Raw genomic sequence first — 18493 nt, 5'->3', positions numbered from 1 at the left:
CCAACGGTTGTGGAGCTACAAGTCCCAGCATGCACTGATAGCCTTAGGCTTTAGGTGGCACACGTTGGCTATCGCTGCCCAAAGGCAATAAGACAATATGGACACATAACTCACCATCTTGTAGAGGTCAGAGGCGCTGATCTGGTCAGAATCTACAGCCTCGAACTCCTTGCGGGGAACTAGGTCCAAACCGAGGTGTCTGAGAAGAGAGAGGGAGGAACGAGGCCAGAATATAACGAGGAATCGGTGCTGATATATATTTATATACACACTGTTACAGAATCACGGCAGAATGTAGCATTAGTTGTGGATTCATATTAAAGCACAGTAGCGTGATAAATGAAGCTAATAATACTTTACATTAATATATATGAAATGTTGTGTGTTACTGGCTGAATAATATACTGTACATGAAATAACTGGAGTGTTTCCAGTGAGCTAAATAATTCTGTTGTGCTCTCTGTCACTCCTCTGCATCAGGTGGTCAGGTGAGGAGGGGAGGAGCTTCTCTAACAGTGCAGGCACAGAGTGACTGACAGTTTGGCTGCCTTGCACTAAACAGAACTACTATGTTGATTGAAGGATTCATCGAAAGGGGCGGAGACCAGTGATGTCACAGCAGCTCAAAATGCCAGGACACGGTGCTAAATATGTGGGGGGTGGGGAGGACTTGGCTATCTATAATGGAGGCAGGAGGTAATACTTTACTTTATAATATTTATTATATTTACCCTCAGGGTTTATATCTGAAAGTGTAATTTCGGGATTCAGGTCCTTTAACTCTTTCTGCATTGAGTCCAGTCACAAGTGCCCCTTGTGGGTAAGTCAGTGCACTGAATAATGCCCTACCTTCTCTGTATACAGATAACAGGACTGTGGGTGTAATATCTCTGCACAATCTTTATGTATTCACATTGTAGGTTTCTTTATATAGTAGGAAAACACAGAATCCAGACCAATTACATTAAGTTTATGCAAAGAGTCAATATTTGCAGTGTTGACCCTTCTTTTTGAAGACCTCTGCAATTCGCCCTGGCATGCTGTCAATCAACTTCTGGGCCACGTACTGACTGATGACCGCCCATTCTTGCCTAATCAATGCTTGGAGTTTGTCAGAATTTGTGGGTTTCTGTTTGTCCACCCGACTCTTGAGGATTGACCAAAAGTTCTCAATGGGATTAAGGTCTGGGGAGTTTCCTGGCCATGGACCCAACATTTCGATGTTTTTATCCCCGATCCACTTAGTTATCACTTTTGCATTATGGCAAGGTGCTCTGTCATGCTGGAAAAGGCATTTTTCTTCACCAAACTGTTCTTGGATGGTTGGGAGAAGTTGCTCTTGGAGGAGGTTTTGGTACCATTCTATATTCATGGCTGTGTTCTTAGGCAAAATTGTAAGTGAGCCCACTCCCCTGGCTGAGAAGCTGCCCCACACATGAATGGTCTCAGGATGCTTTACTGCTGGCATGACACAGGACTGATGGTAGCGCTCACTGTTCCTTCTTCGGACAAATGTTTTTCCAGATGCCCCAAACAATCTGAAAGGGGATTCATCAGAGAGAATGACTTTACCCCAGTCCTCAGCAGTCCAATCCTTGTACCTTTTGCAGAATATCAGTTTGTCCCTGATGTTTTTCCTGGAGAGAAGTGGCTTCTTTGCTGGCCTTCTTGACACCAGGCCATCCTGCAAAAGTCTTCACCTCACTGTGCGTGCAGATGTACTCACACCTGCCTGCTGCCATTCCTGAGCAAGCTCTGCACTGGTGGTGCCCCGATCCTGTAGCTGAATTAACTTTAGGAGATGGTCCTGGCACTTGCTGGACGTTCTTGGGCGCCCTGAAGCCTCCTTCACAACTATTGAACCTCTCTCCTTGAAGTTCTTGATGATCCAACAAATGGTTGATTTAGGTGCAATCTTACTAGCAGCAATATCCTTGCCTGTGAAACCCTTTTTGTGCAAAGCAATGATGACTGCAAGTGTTTCCTTGCAGATAACCATGGTTAATAGAGGAAGAACAATGATTTCAAGCACCACCCTCCTTTTAAAGCTTCCAGTTTTTTGTTTTAACTCAATCAGCATGACAGAGTGATCTCCAGCCTTGTCCCCGTCAACACTCTCACCTGTGTTAACGAGAGAATCACTGACCTGATGTCAGCTGGTCCTTTTGTGGCAGGGCTGAAATGCAGTGGAAATGTTGTTTTTGGGATAAATTTCCTTGTCATGGCAAAGAGGGAATTTGAAATTAATTGCAATTCATCTGATCACTCTTCATGACATTCTGGAATATATGCAAATTGCCATCATAAAAACTGAGGCAGCAGACTTTGTGAAGAATAATATTTGTGTCATTCTCAAAACTTCTGGCCATGACTGTACATTGCTTTATCTGGTTGACTCCACCTGTGCTTCTCAGACACGTCTTTATATCATCAGGCAGGTATAATTAGTTGTTACCCTGGGATACGGCACAGGTCATCTGTCTGACTACAACTACATCCGATGGAGAGATTACAGCAGATCTATGTCATATCCGGGGGCAACGGAGATAAACACTATCTATATATTCATGGCCGAGAAGACGGAGGACAGGAGGAAAGCTGTACATGAAAGGTGTGAAGTCGCGTGAGGGTGATTTTCCACTACAGACAAATCAAAACTAGTTAAAAAATGTATGATTTATAGGAGAATATTTATCTATGTTCTAACATATAAACATAGATTTTGTACAATCAGAAGGCATGGAAGAAATACAAGCTCTGTTCCATCAGCCGAGGTCATAATGAAAGGAATAAATTTGCACCTACACAATATCTGAGGAATATGGCATCATGTTCCCCTATGCGTAAGGAAGATGGCGTTTGTATTGAAACGTGCTGCGTGGGATAAGAGGTCTGACCCCAATCACGAGGATTGGCTGATTATATATGGATGTGATAAGAGGATTGAACAATGCAGAGGGTTACGGTGTGCACTGTATCCGCTGTACACACACAGCAGGGGGTTATATCAATGTTCATGAAATATTCAAGTGCGTCTGTTGGATAGGAACCGTCAGTCTTAGTGATTCCATAGGCTACAGCGCATTAGTTCAGACCACAGATGGCATATTACACCGCGTGGAGGTGAAAGCTGCGGGTTATAGAGAGCAAACCCTGGGACAGTCCCCAGGAGGGGATGATAAATAATCCAGATGCATAAAATGTGTAAACTGGAAACATAGGATGGTCTGTTAGTTACAGCTCCTGCTCCGCTTCCTCATCCTAATGTTATCCCTGATCCACCCACTGTTGGGTGAGGTCTGCACTGAGAGGAGGTGACATAGGCTCTGTGAGAGTTCGGCCCAGTCCTACAGCGGGATCCCAGGACTGACGGCTGTATCAGAGCGCAGGAATGTAATCCTATTCTCTCCACGTCACCCGTGTCCCAATCTTCTTTACCAAAAACATAAGGTGCAAAGATGAGAATAATTTGTGTTCATGAAATACCAGCCTCGTACTTATATATATATATATATATATACATACACATTGTACAGTCTTATTCCAACCACAGCATAGTGTAGAATGAATGCACCACAGACATCCCAGACAAATCCATAGATTATAAATTTACTAACACAGCGCACAACGGAAAAAGTCGCACTGAAAGATCTCTGTGAAACAAGAGCTGAACGGAATTTCCTTTTCTTTCTAATTAGGACCCTTCCATACTGTGGTTACCGCTAGGGGTGTCTGTACTCACTCATTGCCCCAGTCCAGCCGTACGGTCAGATGTCTCTTGACCTCTCGCACCTGGTCCTGCGTAAGGTGACCTGACAGCAGCTGTCTGCGCAGGTCAATCACCTCGTTCATCACATGACGCAGCTTGTAGAAGAGGTCCACCTTGTGCTTCTGTGGTCAACAAGGAGAGAGAGAGAGTGTGAGAGTGAGTGAGAGAGAGAGAGTGTGAGTGAGAGAGAGAGAGAGTGTGAGCAGGACAGAGAGCATAGGGGGAGAGAAAAAGAGAGAGAGAGACAGAAGAGACACAGAAAGAGAGAGAAAGAGAGATGGATAAGAGAGAGAGAGTGAGCAGGACAGAGAGTATTGGGGAGAGAGGAACAGGGGGGGGGGAGAGAGAGAGAGAGAGAGTGAGCAGGACAGAGAGCATAGGGGAGAGAGAGATACAGAGAGAGACGGAGGAGGGAAAGAGAGAGCAGGACAGAGAGCATAGGGGAGAGAGAGATACAGAGAGAGACGGAGGAGGGAGAGAGAGAGCAGGACAGAGAGCATAGGGGAGAGAGAAAGAGAGACGAAGGAGAGAGAGAGTGAGAGTGAGCAGGACAGAGAGAGAGATACAGAAAGATACAGAGAGAGTGAGCAGGACAGAGAGCATAGGGGAGAGAGGAACAGGGGAGGGGAGAGAAAGAGAGACGGAGGAGAGAGAGAGATAGAGTGAGAGTGAGCAGGACAGAGAGCATAGGGGAGAGAGAGAGACGGAGGAGAGAGAGTGAGAGTGAGCAGGACAGAGCATAGGGGAGAGAGAGAGACGGAGGAGAGAGACAGAGAGAGTGAGAGTGAGCAGGACAGAGAGCATAGGGGAGAGAGAGAGATACAGAGAGAGACAGAGAGAGTGAGCAGGACAGAGAGAGAGATACAGAAAGATACAGAGAGAGTGAGCAGGACAGAGAGCATAGGGGAGAGAGGAACAGGGGAGGGGGAGAGAAAGAGAGACGGAGGGAGAGAGAGAGAGTGAGAGTGAGCAGGACAGAGAGCATAGGGGAGAAAGAGAGAACAGAGGAGAGAGAGTGAGCAGGATAGAGAGCATAGGGGAGAGAGAGAGACGGAGGAGATAAACAGAGAGAGTGAGAGTGAGCAGGACAGAGAGCATAGGGGAGAGAGAGATACAGAGAGAGACAGAGAGAGTGAGCAGGACAGAGAGCATAGGGGAGAGAAAGAGAGAACGGAAGAGAGAGAGAGAGAGTGTGTGAGAGAGCAGGACAGAGAGCATAGGGGAGAGAGAGAGAACAGAGGAGAGAGAGTGGGCAGGATAGAGAGCATAGGGGAGAGAGAGAGAGAGACGGAGGAGAGAGAGAGAGAGAGTAGGACAGAGAGCATGGGGAGAGAGAGAAGAGAGACGGAGGAGAGAGAGAGAGAGTGAGAGTGAGCAGGACAGAGAGCATAGGGGGAGAGAAAGAGAGAACGGAGGAGAGAGAGAGAGAGAGAGTGAGAGAGAGCAGGACAGAGAGCATAGGGGAGAGAGGAACAGGGGAGGGGAGAGAAAGAGAGACGGAGGAGAGAGAGAGAGAGTGAGAGTGAGCAGGACAGAGAGCATAGGGGAGAGAAAGAGAGACGGAGGAGAGAGAGAGAGTGAGAGCGAGCAGGACAGAGAGCATAGGGGGAGAGAGAGAGACGGAGGAGAGAGAGAGGAACGGAGGGAGAGAGAGTGAGCAGGATAGAGAGCATAGGGGAGAGAGAGAGTGAGCAGGATAGAGAGCATAGGGGAGAGAGAGAGATGGAGGAGAGAGAGAGAACGGAAGAGAGAGAGTGAGCAGGACAGAGAGCATAGGGGAGAGAGAGAGATGGAGGAGAGAGAGAGAACGGAAGAGAGAGAGTGAGCAGGACAGAGAGCATAGGGGAGAGAGAGAGACGGAGGAGAGAGAACGGAGGAGAGAGAGTGAGCAGGACAGAGAGCATAGGGGGAGAGAGAGAGATGGAGGAGAGAGAGTGAGCAGGACAGAGAGCATAGGGGAGAGAGAGAGAGATGGAGGAGAGAGAACGGAGGAGAGAGAGTGAGCAGGACAGAGAGCATAGGGGAGAGAAAGAGAGACGGAGGAGAGAGAGAGAGAGAGTGAGCAGGACAGAGAGCATAGGGGAGAGAGAGAGATGGAGGAGAAAGAACGGAGGAGAGAGAGTGAGCAGGACAGAGAGCATAGGGGAGAGAAAGAGAGACGGAGGAGAGAGAGAGAGAGAGAGTGAGCAGGACAGAGAGCATAGGGGAGAGAGAGAGATGGAGGAGAAAGAACGGAGGAGAGAGAGTGAGCAGGACAGAGAGCATAGGGGAGAGAAAGAGAGACGGAGGAGAGAGAGAGAGAGAGAGAGTGAGCAGGACAGAGAGCATAGGGGGGGAGAGAGAGAGATACAGAGAGAGACAGAGAGAGTGAGCAGGACAGAGAGCATAGGGGAGAGAAAGAGAGAACGGAGGAGAGAGAGAAAGAGTGAGAGAGAGCAGGACAGAGAGCATAGGGGAGAGAGGAACAGGGGAGGGGAGAGAAAGAGAGACGGAGGAGAGAGAGAGAGAGTGAGAAGGACAGAGAGCATAGAGGAGAGAGAGAGATACAGAGAGAAACGGAGGAGGGAAAGAGAGAGCAGGATAGAGAGCATAGGGGAGAGAGAGAGACGGAGGAGAGAAACAGAGAGAGTGAGAGTGAGCAGGACAGAGAGCATAGGGGAGAGAGAGATACAGAGAGAGAGAGTGAGAGTGAGCAGGACAGAGAGTATAGGGGAGAGAGAGAGAACAGAGGAGAGAGAGTGAGCAGGATAGAGAGCATAGGGGAGAGAGAGAGACGGAGGAGAGAAACAGAGAGAGTGAGAGTGAGCAGGACAGAGAGCATAGGGGAGAGAGAGATACAGAGAGAGACAGAGAGAGTGAGCAGGACAGAGAGCATAGGGGGAGAGAGAGAGAACAGAGGAGAGAGAGTGAGCAGGATAGAGAGTATAGGGGAGAGAGAGAGAACAGAGGAGAGAGAGTGAGCAGGATAGAGAGCACAGGGGAGAGAGAGAGACGGAGGAGAGAGAGAGAGAGTAGGACAGAGAGCATGGGGAGAGAGAAAGAGAGACGGAGGAGAGAGAGAGAGAGAGTGAGAGTGAGCAGGACAGAGAGCATAGGGGGGAGAGAGAGAGATACAGAGAGAGACAGAGAGAGTGAGCAGGACAGAGAGCATAGGGGAGAGAAAGAGAGAACGGAGGAGAGAGAGAAAGAGTGAGAGAGAGCAGGGACAGAGAGCATAGGGGAGAGAGGAACAGGGGAGGGGAGAGAAAGAGAGACGGAGGAGAGAGAGAGAGAGTGAGAAGGACAGAGAGCATAGAGGAGAGAGAGAGATACAGAGAGAAACGGAGGAGGGAAAGAGAGAGCAGGACAGAGAGCATAGGGGAGAGAGAAAGAGAGACGAAGGAGAGAGAGAGTGAGAGTGAGCAGGACAGAGAGAGAGAGAGAGAGATACAGAAAGATACAGAGAGAGTGAGCAGGACAGAGAGCATAGGGGAGAGAGGAACAGGGGAGGGGAGAGAAAGAGAGACGGAGGAGAGAGAGATAGAGTGAGAGTGAGCAGGACAGAGAGCATAAGGGAGAGAGGAACAGGGGAGGGGAGAGAAAGAGAGACGGAGGGAGAGAGAGAGTGAGAGTGAGCAGGACAGAGAGCATAGGGGAGAGAGAGAGACGGAGGAGAGAGAGAGAACGGAGGAGAGTGAGAGTGAGCAGGATAGAGAGCATAGGGGAGAGAGAGAGATGGAGGAGAGAGAACGGAGGAGAGAGAGTGAGCAGGACAGAGAGCATAGGGGAGAGAAAGAGAGACGGAGGAGAGAGAGAGAGAGAGAGAGAGAGTGAGCAGGACAGAGAGCATAGGGGAGAGAAAGAGAGACGGAGGAGAGAGAGAGAGAGAGAGAGTGAGCAGGACAGAGAGCATAGGGGAGAGAAAGAGAGACGGAGGAGAGAGAGAGAGAGAGAGAGAGTGAGCAGGACAGAGAGCATAGGGGAGAGAAAGAGAGACGGAGGAGAGAGAGAGAGAGAGAGAGTGAGCAGGACAGAGAGCATAGGGGAGAGAAAGAGAGAACGGAGGAGAGAGAGAGATGGAGGAGAGAGAGAGAACGGAGGAGAGAGAGAGTGAGAGTGAGCAGGATAGAGAGCATAGGGGAGAGAGAGAGACGGAGGAGAGAGAGAGAACGGAGGAGAGAGAGTGAGCAGGACAGAGAGCATAGGGGAGAGAAAGAGAGACGGAGGAGAGAGAGAAAGAGTGAGAGAGAGCAGGACAGAGAGCATAGGGGAGAGAGGAACAGGGGAGGGGAGAGAAAGAGAGACGGAGGAGAGAGAGAGTGAGAGTGAGCAGGACAGAGAGCATAGGGGAGAGAGAGAGACGGAGGAGAGAGAGTGAGCAGGATAGAGAGCATAGGGGAGAGAGAGAGATGGAGGAGAGAGAGAGAACAGAGGAGAGAGAGTGAGCAGGATAGAGAGCATAGGGGAGAGAGGAACAGGGGAGGGGAGAGAAAGAGAGACGGAGGAGAGAGAGAGTGAGAGTGAGCGAGACAGAGAGCATAGGGGAGAGAGAGAGACGGAGGAGAGAGAGTGAGCAGGATAGAGAGCATAGGGGAGAGAGAGAGATGGAGGAGAGAGAGAGAACAGAGGAGAGAGAGTGAGCAGGATAGAGAGCATAGGGGAGAGAGAGAGACGGAGGAGAGAGAGAGAACGGAGGAGAGAGAGTGAGCAGGACAGAGAGCATAGGGGAGAGAGAGAGATGGAGGAGAGAGAACGGAGGAGAGAGAGTGAGCAGGACAGAGAGCATAGGGGAGAGAATGAGACGGAGGAGAGAGAGAGAACGGAGGAGAGAGAGTGAGCAGGACAGAGAGCATAGGGAGAGAAAGAGAGACGGAGGAGAGAGATAGAGAGAGTGAGCAGGACAGAGAGCATAGGGAGAGAAAGAGAGAACGGAGGATTTGGAGAACGCAGTCATTAATGAAATTCTGATAGAAAATAATGAGATAAGAAAGCGATATGTAGAGGGATATACAGGGATGGAGATGGGAGACAGACCCACACATGTAAGTGTGGGGGACATGGAAGAGATAAGAGGGGGAGATGTGTTAGATTAGAGCAGGATAGAGGAGTGATAACATTTATTATATTCTTTCTGTGCTGACATAATGTGTGACGGTATGTATGTATATATGTATGTATGTATGTGTGTGTCATGCTTTGTACATGTGTGACAGTATGTATGTACATGTGTGTCATGCTATGTACATGTGTGATGGTATGTATGTACATGTGTGTCATGCTATGTACATGTGTGATGGGGAATATGTACATGTGTGATGGTATGTATGTACATGTGTGTCATGCTATGTACATGTGTGACGGCATGTATGTACATGTGTGTCATGCTATGTACATGTGTGACAGTATGTATGTACAAGTGTGTCATGCTATGTACATGTGTGTCATGCTATGTACATGTGTGATGGGGAATATGTACATGTGTGATGGTATGTATGTACATGTGTTTCATGCTATGTACATGTGTGATGGGGAATATGTACATGTGTGACTGTATGTATGTACATGTGTGACTGTATGTATGTACATGTGTGACGGTATGAATGTACATGTGTGTCATGCTATGTACAAGTGTGACAGTATCTATGTACATGTGTGTCATGCTTTGTACATGTGTGATGGTATGTATGTACATGTGTGACATGCTATGCACATGTGTGACGGCATGTATGCACATGTGTGTCATGCTATGTACATGTGTGACAGTATGTATGTACATGTGTGTCATGCTATGTACATGTGTGACAGTATGTATGTACATGTGTGTCATGCTATGTACATGTGTGACAGTATGTATGTACATGTGTGTCATGCTATGTACATGTGTGACTGTATGTATGTACATACATGTGTGTCATGCTATGTACATGTGTGACAGTATGTATGTACATGTGTGTCATGCTATGTACATGTGTGACTGTATGTATGTACATGTGTGTCTTGCTATGTACATGTGTGACGGTATGTATGTACATGTGTGTCATGCTATGTACATGTGTGACGGGGAATATGTACATGTGTGACGGTATGTATGTACATGTGTGACGGTATGTATGTATATGTGTGTCATGCTATGAACATGTGTGTCATGTGCATATGTACAAGTGTACAGAACAGCTTGTGCTGAACAGTTCAGATATTTATACATATACAGCTTTAGTTTGCAGACTCAATATCTGCAGGTTATATTGGGGCGATACACCCACTACAGCACCCCTCCAGGGTAACTCCCTGTAGTGATGTACACGTAGGGCTGTATGTATAACTGTCTGGCTCCCAGATTACATTCACCAGCGGTCACCCTGTATATTCCGTGTGATAACTGTGTATAAGAAGCTGCTTCTGATCTGCCAGAACTGGTGCCGGCCTCTAAGAGTCTACATGAAACCATAAGGTTGGGGTGTTGTCCCTAAACCGCAATGTACCGAGATATAAATTATAGCCATTATATGACTATATAGAGGCTCATTCACTGGCAGCAGATTATACAGACATGAACATAGTTTCACCCAGCGCATACAGAGGCACACGCCAATGTGCCGGGTGACTGCGGCAGTGCGGCCCCGATGGAGAGTCCTACTGGTTACCACTATAAGACCACTCCCCTTAATTAATTACAGTTTTACATTTTTCATCTAAAATACTGCTCCATCCAGCCAGATTTATGTCTTTATTAACGGAGTACGAGGGCACATCAGTCTTCATCTCAGCTGTCACTGTCGCACCGTTTGAACATTTCTGTTATATTGTATTTGTGCGCCTAATAATGCTCTTTCCTGCATAAAACGCGTCAAGTCTGTCACCCCCGAGGATGTGTCTGTGTCCTCCCGCTAAACCGCACACAAAGCCGCATGGACACCATAATCCATCTCCCTTTCCTGAGGGGGGAATCTGCATTTTTCTTTTTGCAGTGCAGGGAAGATACTTCTGTATGTAGCGCCCACATACTGCGCAGCGCTATATTTACACCGCGAATTAGAGTCACGCTAGGACACGCCCCCTCACAACTCTAAATCTGCACTTTCTACCTGGATTTATTCCTAATTCTCAACAAACACCTTCATAGTCTATTAGTCCACCTTATGCTGGTTACAAGCACTGAGTGCCGTTGTCTCATACATGTCCGTGTAAGATCTGTCCTCCCAGAAGCCTCTGCTTCTCTCTCACAAACAGCACAGTAGGATCTGTTGCTCCAGCAGCCAATGAGATCACCGAGGTTTATTCCTGTCCTCCGACACCACTTAATTATATGCTGTCATTGCTCTGAAATACGTAACTTTGTATCTGTCACCACTATAATCTGCCTGCAGCCATTTGTTCTCTATCGTGTTACTGAAATAAAATGCAATATGGTCACTGGATTCTGTTACACTTACTGTACGTATCAGCCCGCCTGTTCAGGCAGATACAATCGTCCCTGAGGATACATTGTATCTCTCTACATTGTGATCATAGTTGCTGGATTCAACTATTGGTGAAATTATCACTACAGCGGTCAGTGGCTTCTAGCGCCTTCAGCTGTACACATGGCAGTAATATTTACCATGTGCCGCCACACGGCAGAATTATCTGACCATTATCATTACCCCTCTATTAATAGATGATAAATTCTGCAAAATGTGACTGTAAAAATACAGTGGATGGTAAAAGTGGGACATGGCGATTGATTCGCTGGAACTTTGCACCTCTGGGTCACAACGCATTTCGCTTTAGAAATGTAATGTAAAAAAACAGTTTATTATAAATCCATACTGCATTGGTTCAGTGAACGACATGAGCTGTCTGAGATCTGTAATATAGATATGTTATATGAGACACCCCCAACATACATGAATGAAGACTGGAGACAGAGCCGTGCCGACACAAAGCTGAGAAGGAGACGTGGTTATACTACACAGCGTCATGACCAAGTCCCACTAAGGGAGTACCCCCCCCACCCCCCCCCAGAAGGCGCTGAGCCACCCCCCAGCCCCCTTCTATGAAAACACCCCTTCAATCCTGTGCACACCTGTCGCAGGTACATGTGGCATTGAAGGGCCATCATCTCCCATCTGTGCCCGAATCAGGACAAAAGTCCCTTTATGCAGAACAGCGAGAAAGACCCCTCACATCAGGAAAGTCCTGATTATAATGTATAAGACCACTCGTTCACAGCTTATATTAAGAAATGTTGTATTATATGTCTGAATCAACAGATAATCTATCAATGAAATTGTGGCTATAATAGATCTGACCATATCCCGGGACAGATCCGTGCGCTTTCCATAAACACGGCGGGAACAATATTATCCCGATCTTTATTGCTGGTATGTGCTAGTTTGTCCATGTTTTCTGTCTCCAATAACGGTGCATATAGATGTCCTTTCTGGAATGAAGACGGAATTAACACTTCGTCCAGTTGGACTTTTGATTTATTTTGCACATGTGACACAGAAGAAAATTCCTACAGCGCTTCTCTGTCCACTTCAATGGAAGACAAAGTTCTGAGCATTTTTCTTAAAAGCCGCTGGGTACAGGAGTCACCCTATCCCACACCCCTGGAGCAGGGCCGTAACTAGGGCTGTGCGACAGGGGCGACCGCCCAGGGCGCAACGCTGAAGGGGGGCGCAGTTTAGGAACATTTTAGGTTCATTTGGTTAAAATTGAGGGCTAGGGGGGCGCCATTTGTCTTTCTCGCCCCAGGCGCTAGAATTCTAAGTTACGGCTCTGCCCTGGAGGGGGGATAGAGAATAAAACCCATCCCAAAGCTTATTTCCATCAGCACACAGGTCTCTAGACCTAACTATATCGGGAGCAAGGTGGCACAGTGGTCAGCACTTCTGTTTTACAGCGCTGTGAGTTCGAGACCAACCTTATCAGTGTGGGGTTTGTGTCTCCTCCAGGTGCTCTGGTTTCCTCCAAAGACATGTTAATAGGAAGCCTACAGCGCTGTAGTATTGGCGGCACTATATAAATGATGACATCCACTTATATCTCAGTGTATAATTAGCCTGGCAAATGTTACAGAGTTATCCAACTTTTACAAACCTGCCTCTCGCCTCCTATAGATGAAGAGACAGACAGCGCCGTGATGACGGATTGGTAAGAAATCTGTAATAAATTCCTGTTCAATCACCGGCAGCTCCGTTATACAGCCGGGAAAGGTGACCTGTCCTTCAAAACAATTTAACATAACATTAAAATTCTATTGCGCCTGTGATTGAAAATAGTTTGTTTGTCGGCGTGCCCACGCGGCTGCGGATATTTGGATGAGCCGTCCGGGCCCTGTCAAAATTACACTAACTAAGCAAAATGCCAGAATACATCATTTCAGGATTCCTGGCAATAACAATATAAAGAACAAAACAGCAGCTTAAGGTAAATATTTTTCAAGTGCTCCTGATGCCCACACGTTGGAGTGGATTTTTACTAAGCAGCCAGGCTGAGTGTTTAATTAACAAACACAAACAATACGTTCTCTACAATCTCAGTATCTAAATCTGTAATCTCCACTAACAGATTGGCTTATCCTTTAATTGGTTGCTCACTGCATGCTACCATATCCCCGAAGTTCCAAGCAGGAGATTTTAAAAAATGGGAAGAGCGGAGACTGGATGGGCGCTGTCGTCACATATAGACGTGAAAGTAACTTTGGGGGAGACCGTGATATCAGAGAAGGGGGTTTACACGGAGGTCTGCGTGCTGCAGATTACACTAATACCCGCTCACTGCAGATCACAGTTAATACCTGTCTGCTGTGGATTACAGATGATTATTACCTGCGAACTGTGGATTACAGGCTGTGACTATTGCTGCGGAGACTGGGGCAACTCTTACCGCAAGTACAGAACCATCTGATCGGCTACAAAGGCGAATTATCCACGTACTGGTCTCACTTTACTGACACAGCAAAAACCTGCTCTTCAATCACAGATCCAAGAACAGCTCCCGGCCCTATCTGCGTTTCTGCCGCTAACTCTTCCTGATGCTGCGTTGGGGTCGCGGGTGCGACAGACAAAATCGCTTTGTTTCTCTGTGGAAAAGTAACTGCCGTGCTGGGGCATTGTCCATCAACGTCCCCGAAATATAGAGCAGTAAACGGCCCCTCATTTTGTGTCTACGTGAAGCCCAGTACAAGGGGCTGCGCACCAGGGAACAGCGGCTTATATAACACAGAACTATTAATAACATTACAGGAGATTATCACTATGGAAGATAAAGTTGCATGTATGTTGGAAGGCATTTTCCTGGACTTCCTCTCAATAATCCATTAAAGGACGTAGACATTAATACACGTTTAAACAGAAAATAGTGAAACAAGTCACCTAAGAAAGGTTGCTGACTGAGGCACTCCAGTCCATTTAAGAGTTTTTAAAAAAACACAAATTTTATTAGAAGTAATCTATAAAAACAAATAGACCAGATATCATCAAAGTCGGCGAATATTAAAATAAAGAAGTGAAGAAAAATAAAGATAAGTGATAAAGATAGTTAAAAATACCCTTCCGGGAAGCCGGTAGTCACGAAATTGTGACACTAGTAGTTAAATGGGGAAATTACCCATTAGTGTAGACACTGTATCATTGTATGCAACAAAAACACTTTATTGCAATTTTATGTTCCTATGTTCATAGATACATTGTGTCAATTTTCACATAAGTTAGCAAAATGTGTCCACTCTGGATTAAATGACAGAAGTGCTTATAGAGATGTGCCTATGAGGGTTATAATTTCCAATACCACTGAGATGTTAAAGTCTGACACAAATATTCATGGGAAATTGAGTCTATATATATTTTGTTTGTCAAAAGTCAGGATTAATAACCTGACTGGTATAGATTCATCGAAACCTGGGGATCTGTGTACATAGTCCCAACGATTCTGATTAGTGACTGGACTTATATATTTGTAGCACCCTCTCATGCAATGTATAAGCGAGAGGGGTTAATAATATCGTGGCCACAGAGGATTCTCCTCTAACAAATGTCTGCTATCTTTAGAGCTAGGTCAGCTCTGCCCATAGTCATGCTGGTACTAATGGTTTGACTAGCGATATCGAGTGACTACACAAACTAATCCTTCAAGTCTCCCTCCTGTTAGGTAGAAAACACTGGTATCAGACCCTAATAGAGCGCATTGCAATAATCTAAATAACTGCAAAATTCAACAGAGTGTGGCACGATCGCGGCTAACTCCGCTAACCGGCTTCACACTTCCGGTGTGTGACGTCATAGGCACATCTCTATAAGCACTTCTGTCATTTAATCCAGAGTGGACACATTTTGCTAACTTATGTGAAAATTGACACAATGTATCTATGAACATAGGAACATAAAATTGCAATAAAGTGTTTTGTTGCATACAATGATACAGTGTCTACACTAATGGGTAATTTCCCCATTTAACTACTAGTGTCACAATTTCGTGACTACCGGCTTCCCGGAAGGGTATTTTTAACTATCTCTATCACTTATCTTTATTTTTCTTCACTTCTTTATTTTAATATTCGCCGACTTTGATGATATCTGGTCTATTTGTTTTTATAGATTACTTCTAATAAAATTTGTGTTTTTTTAAAAACTCTTAAATGGCCTGGAGTGCCTCAGTCAGCAACCTTTCTTAGGTGACCTTGTTTCACCATTTTCTGTTCTGATGTAAATTTTGGTTGAGAGAGCACCCCCTCATATTGAATTACCTGTATAATTATAAATTATTCCAAGGTTCAAATGATGAGGAAGTCTTAACCCTAGAGCGAGATGAATCCGCTTTTTTCTACAATATTAATACACGTTTCTCAGAAAGTGGCTGATACCAGAGAACAATTGCTTGCATTCAAGCGCAGCAAATGTTAATTTAGCACCTCATTTAAAGGTGGATGCATATCTGTCTTCATAGTAAAATATGTGCACAAGAAAAGTTGTACTGGTGCCCCCCACAACATACACAGGACCTGACAGGCGTCTCTACATCTACTTGAACACAAATAGATTCACATGAAGACATCCTTATCGTTCTCCAGGCGTAAGGAGTCACAAGACGAAGATATGCAAAAGTCTTGATACAGACGTATGATTACTTATTCTGTGTACGCAAAGTACGAAAATGCAAATAAAGAGACATATGTCCTACGGTAAGAGACCCCCACAATGTCAAACCATCTGCAGTTCTCTCAAGGGGGCATATTTATGAATGGGTGCTAACAAACTTTCCGTAACTCCAACGCAAGTTGAGTGTGCCGCATATTTATGAAAGGTGCATCACAGCAGCTTTGCATTCTGTTTCGTTTTTGGGAGCAGTCACCATTCTACAGTATGGTGACTGCTCCCTTCCGCAATCTAACAAGTTCCGAAAAAAAGTTTTTTTTCGGTAACTTGTTATAGTCATATACGTCAGCTGAAGCTGGGGTACATTATCATAATTGACAAATTTAAGTGCTGTCAGCTCTGCTCCGAAGACCAGAGCTGGACAGCGCATGTGTGGAGGATCACATGATCCCTCCCTGTCACTCACCGCTCTCTATCTGCAACTACAGTTGCAGAGCGAGAGCAGAGATGTTTGTGCCTATGCCCAGGTCTTCGAACTGCACATGCGTAATTGTAGTATGAAGAGGAGCGAAGAACACCAGGAGGAGATCTGGAGACAACACATTACGGAGAGGACGTGGTAAGTATTTTTTTTATCACAGAAACAGCATTTTATCGGAATTGCTGTTTCTGTGTTGCGTTCTTCATAAATTTGAGAAATAGTTCAATCCTTATCAATGCGATAAGGATTGAAAACTATTTTTCAAGGTATGGAAACATTTACACCTATATCTGTGAATACTATTAGTAACTTTTTATGAGGCCTCTTGTAGTTTAGGTTTTTGTTGCTCTTTAGAAAAAATGACGTCTGCGCTTCCAAATAAGTGGACATATAAAAGTAACAGACGTACAGCGGTGGGTGGAGTAACAACGCGGCCATGTTGAGCCCTAACTTGGCTGCGCCATTGGGGTGACCGCCCAGGGTGCAACGCTAAAGGGGGGGCGCAGTTTATGAATATTTTAGGTTCATTTGGTTAAAATTGAGGGCTGGGGGGCATTTTTCTTTCTTGCCCCAGGCGCTAAAATGTTAAGTTACTGCTCTGTGGCAAGTTCTATATAAAACACTGGTTTGATGATAAACATCTTATTAAGGTGGCTCCGCTCCCCTCCCTGTCACTCTCAGGGCATCAGGGGGAGGAGGGGGGATGTGAGTGGGCACGAGAGAGACGGGGGAGGGGGAGGATGCGTGGGAAGCGCAGAGTTTGCTGGGTTTCCATGGAAACAGCAGAGCCCGGATCCCGTCACTTCCAGAGAATGGGATAGAGGCACCAAGATGCAAGTTCCGGCACAGATAATAGAGACACACAAACTGGGGAGGGGGAGTCAGCTCTCCCCAGGGAGTATGGAGGGGAATCCAGGCCGGTTACTTTACTAACGGTTCTGAATCCCAGGAAAAACAACTGGTTCCAATCACCCCCATACCCACGTCTCCCTGCGTCTGCGGGCAGGAGGGCGACGCACCTACAGAGCTGACCACAAGGGGACAACGGACGCCAACACAAGACGCCAGTAGGGAGCGGCACAAACGTTTCTAGCAGACAGGTGAACTAGGGGTGACGACGCACATATATAATTGTGGATTGGGGCGCAGTAATTTGTCCGTTGTTCACATTTTTCTTGGTTTGCGTTCTTCCCCTTACATTAAATGAAAAAACAAAAACAAAAGAGTAAAATGAAAATGACGGAAAAAAACACTGTCTGTCCTTCTGAGGGGATTCTGGGTAACTGGTCTGTGGTTTGGGTCAGGCTGGAGGTACAAGTAGGTGGTAAATAAGATATCCTCTGATATATACCACCCCCCTCCCCACATCAGACAGCGCCAGTCACACTCATATCACTCGTCACAAAGCAGATTTATGTCCCAGTGGGGAGATCACCCTATCGGCCTCTGTGTCATATCACACCCACACTGACACATACCTCCTAACTGTCCTGATATCAGTGGGTCAGCCCTATACACCCTTCTTCCTTTAGATTGTAAGCTCTTTGTCTGTGTAACGGTCAGAATGCTGAGTATTCAGCACCGCAGAGGACGTTGGGACCTTTCAAAATAAATAACAATGAATATTAGGCACAAACATTTGAACGTCCAGAGATGTCACCCTACTTTTTCCCTGGCCCCCCCTCTCGCCAGCCCTGGTAATAGGTGGGGGGGGGGGCATTGCTATATAGAAAAAACACAACTACACTGTTTTGAAAATTGAAAAATCTCCCTAATAAAATATGTTTAAAAAAGAAAAAAAGAAAAAACACAATTACAGTCACTTGAACCATTATCAGACTTATGGGCAAGACTTTAATCCCTCATGTATCCATCGCTGGGACATTTATAGTTGGTAAACTGTTAGCTCTGCTGCCAAGGAGAGTTGCGTCAAACTGCCTCCTGCTCACAGAACTCTGATCGCAGTAATTGTTGTACCACTGGGTAAGATGGAGAGATGCTGGGAGATGCTGGATACTGATCTATTACAATGGGCGTCAGATTCTGTGCTCTGTAATAAGTTAAATATAATTTATTTTATAGAATTAAAGTGAATGAAATTCACCAGAACGCATAACGTATAGAGAGATATGCCGAACATGGTATTGTACACGCTACATGGATCATATGTAGGATACATGACCT

The 18493-nt window shown here is 46.0% G+C and overlaps 1 protein-coding gene across 1 annotated transcript in view; it reads right to left on the bottom strand.

The window, feature by feature from the left end:
• The window catches only part of DOCK3 (dedicator of cytokinesis 3), a 175522-nt gene that overhangs the window by 69720 nt on the left and 87309 nt on the right, over positions 1-18493 (bottom strand). Inside the window, 2 exon segments of the mRNA XM_075184216.1 lie at positions 115-199; positions 3743-3891. Coding sequence (XP_075040317.1) covers positions 115-199; positions 3743-3891 — 234 coding nt within the window.

This window comes from Mixophyes fleayi, chromosome 8 (genome assembly GCF_038048845.1).
Source record: "Mixophyes fleayi isolate aMixFle1 chromosome 8, aMixFle1.hap1, whole genome shotgun sequence".
Classification (NCBI taxonomy): Eukaryota; Metazoa; Chordata; class Amphibia; order Anura; family Limnodynastidae; genus Mixophyes; species Mixophyes fleayi.
The sequence above is the reverse complement of the archived record's forward strand: the minus strand, read 5'-3'. Positions and strand labels throughout refer to the sequence as shown.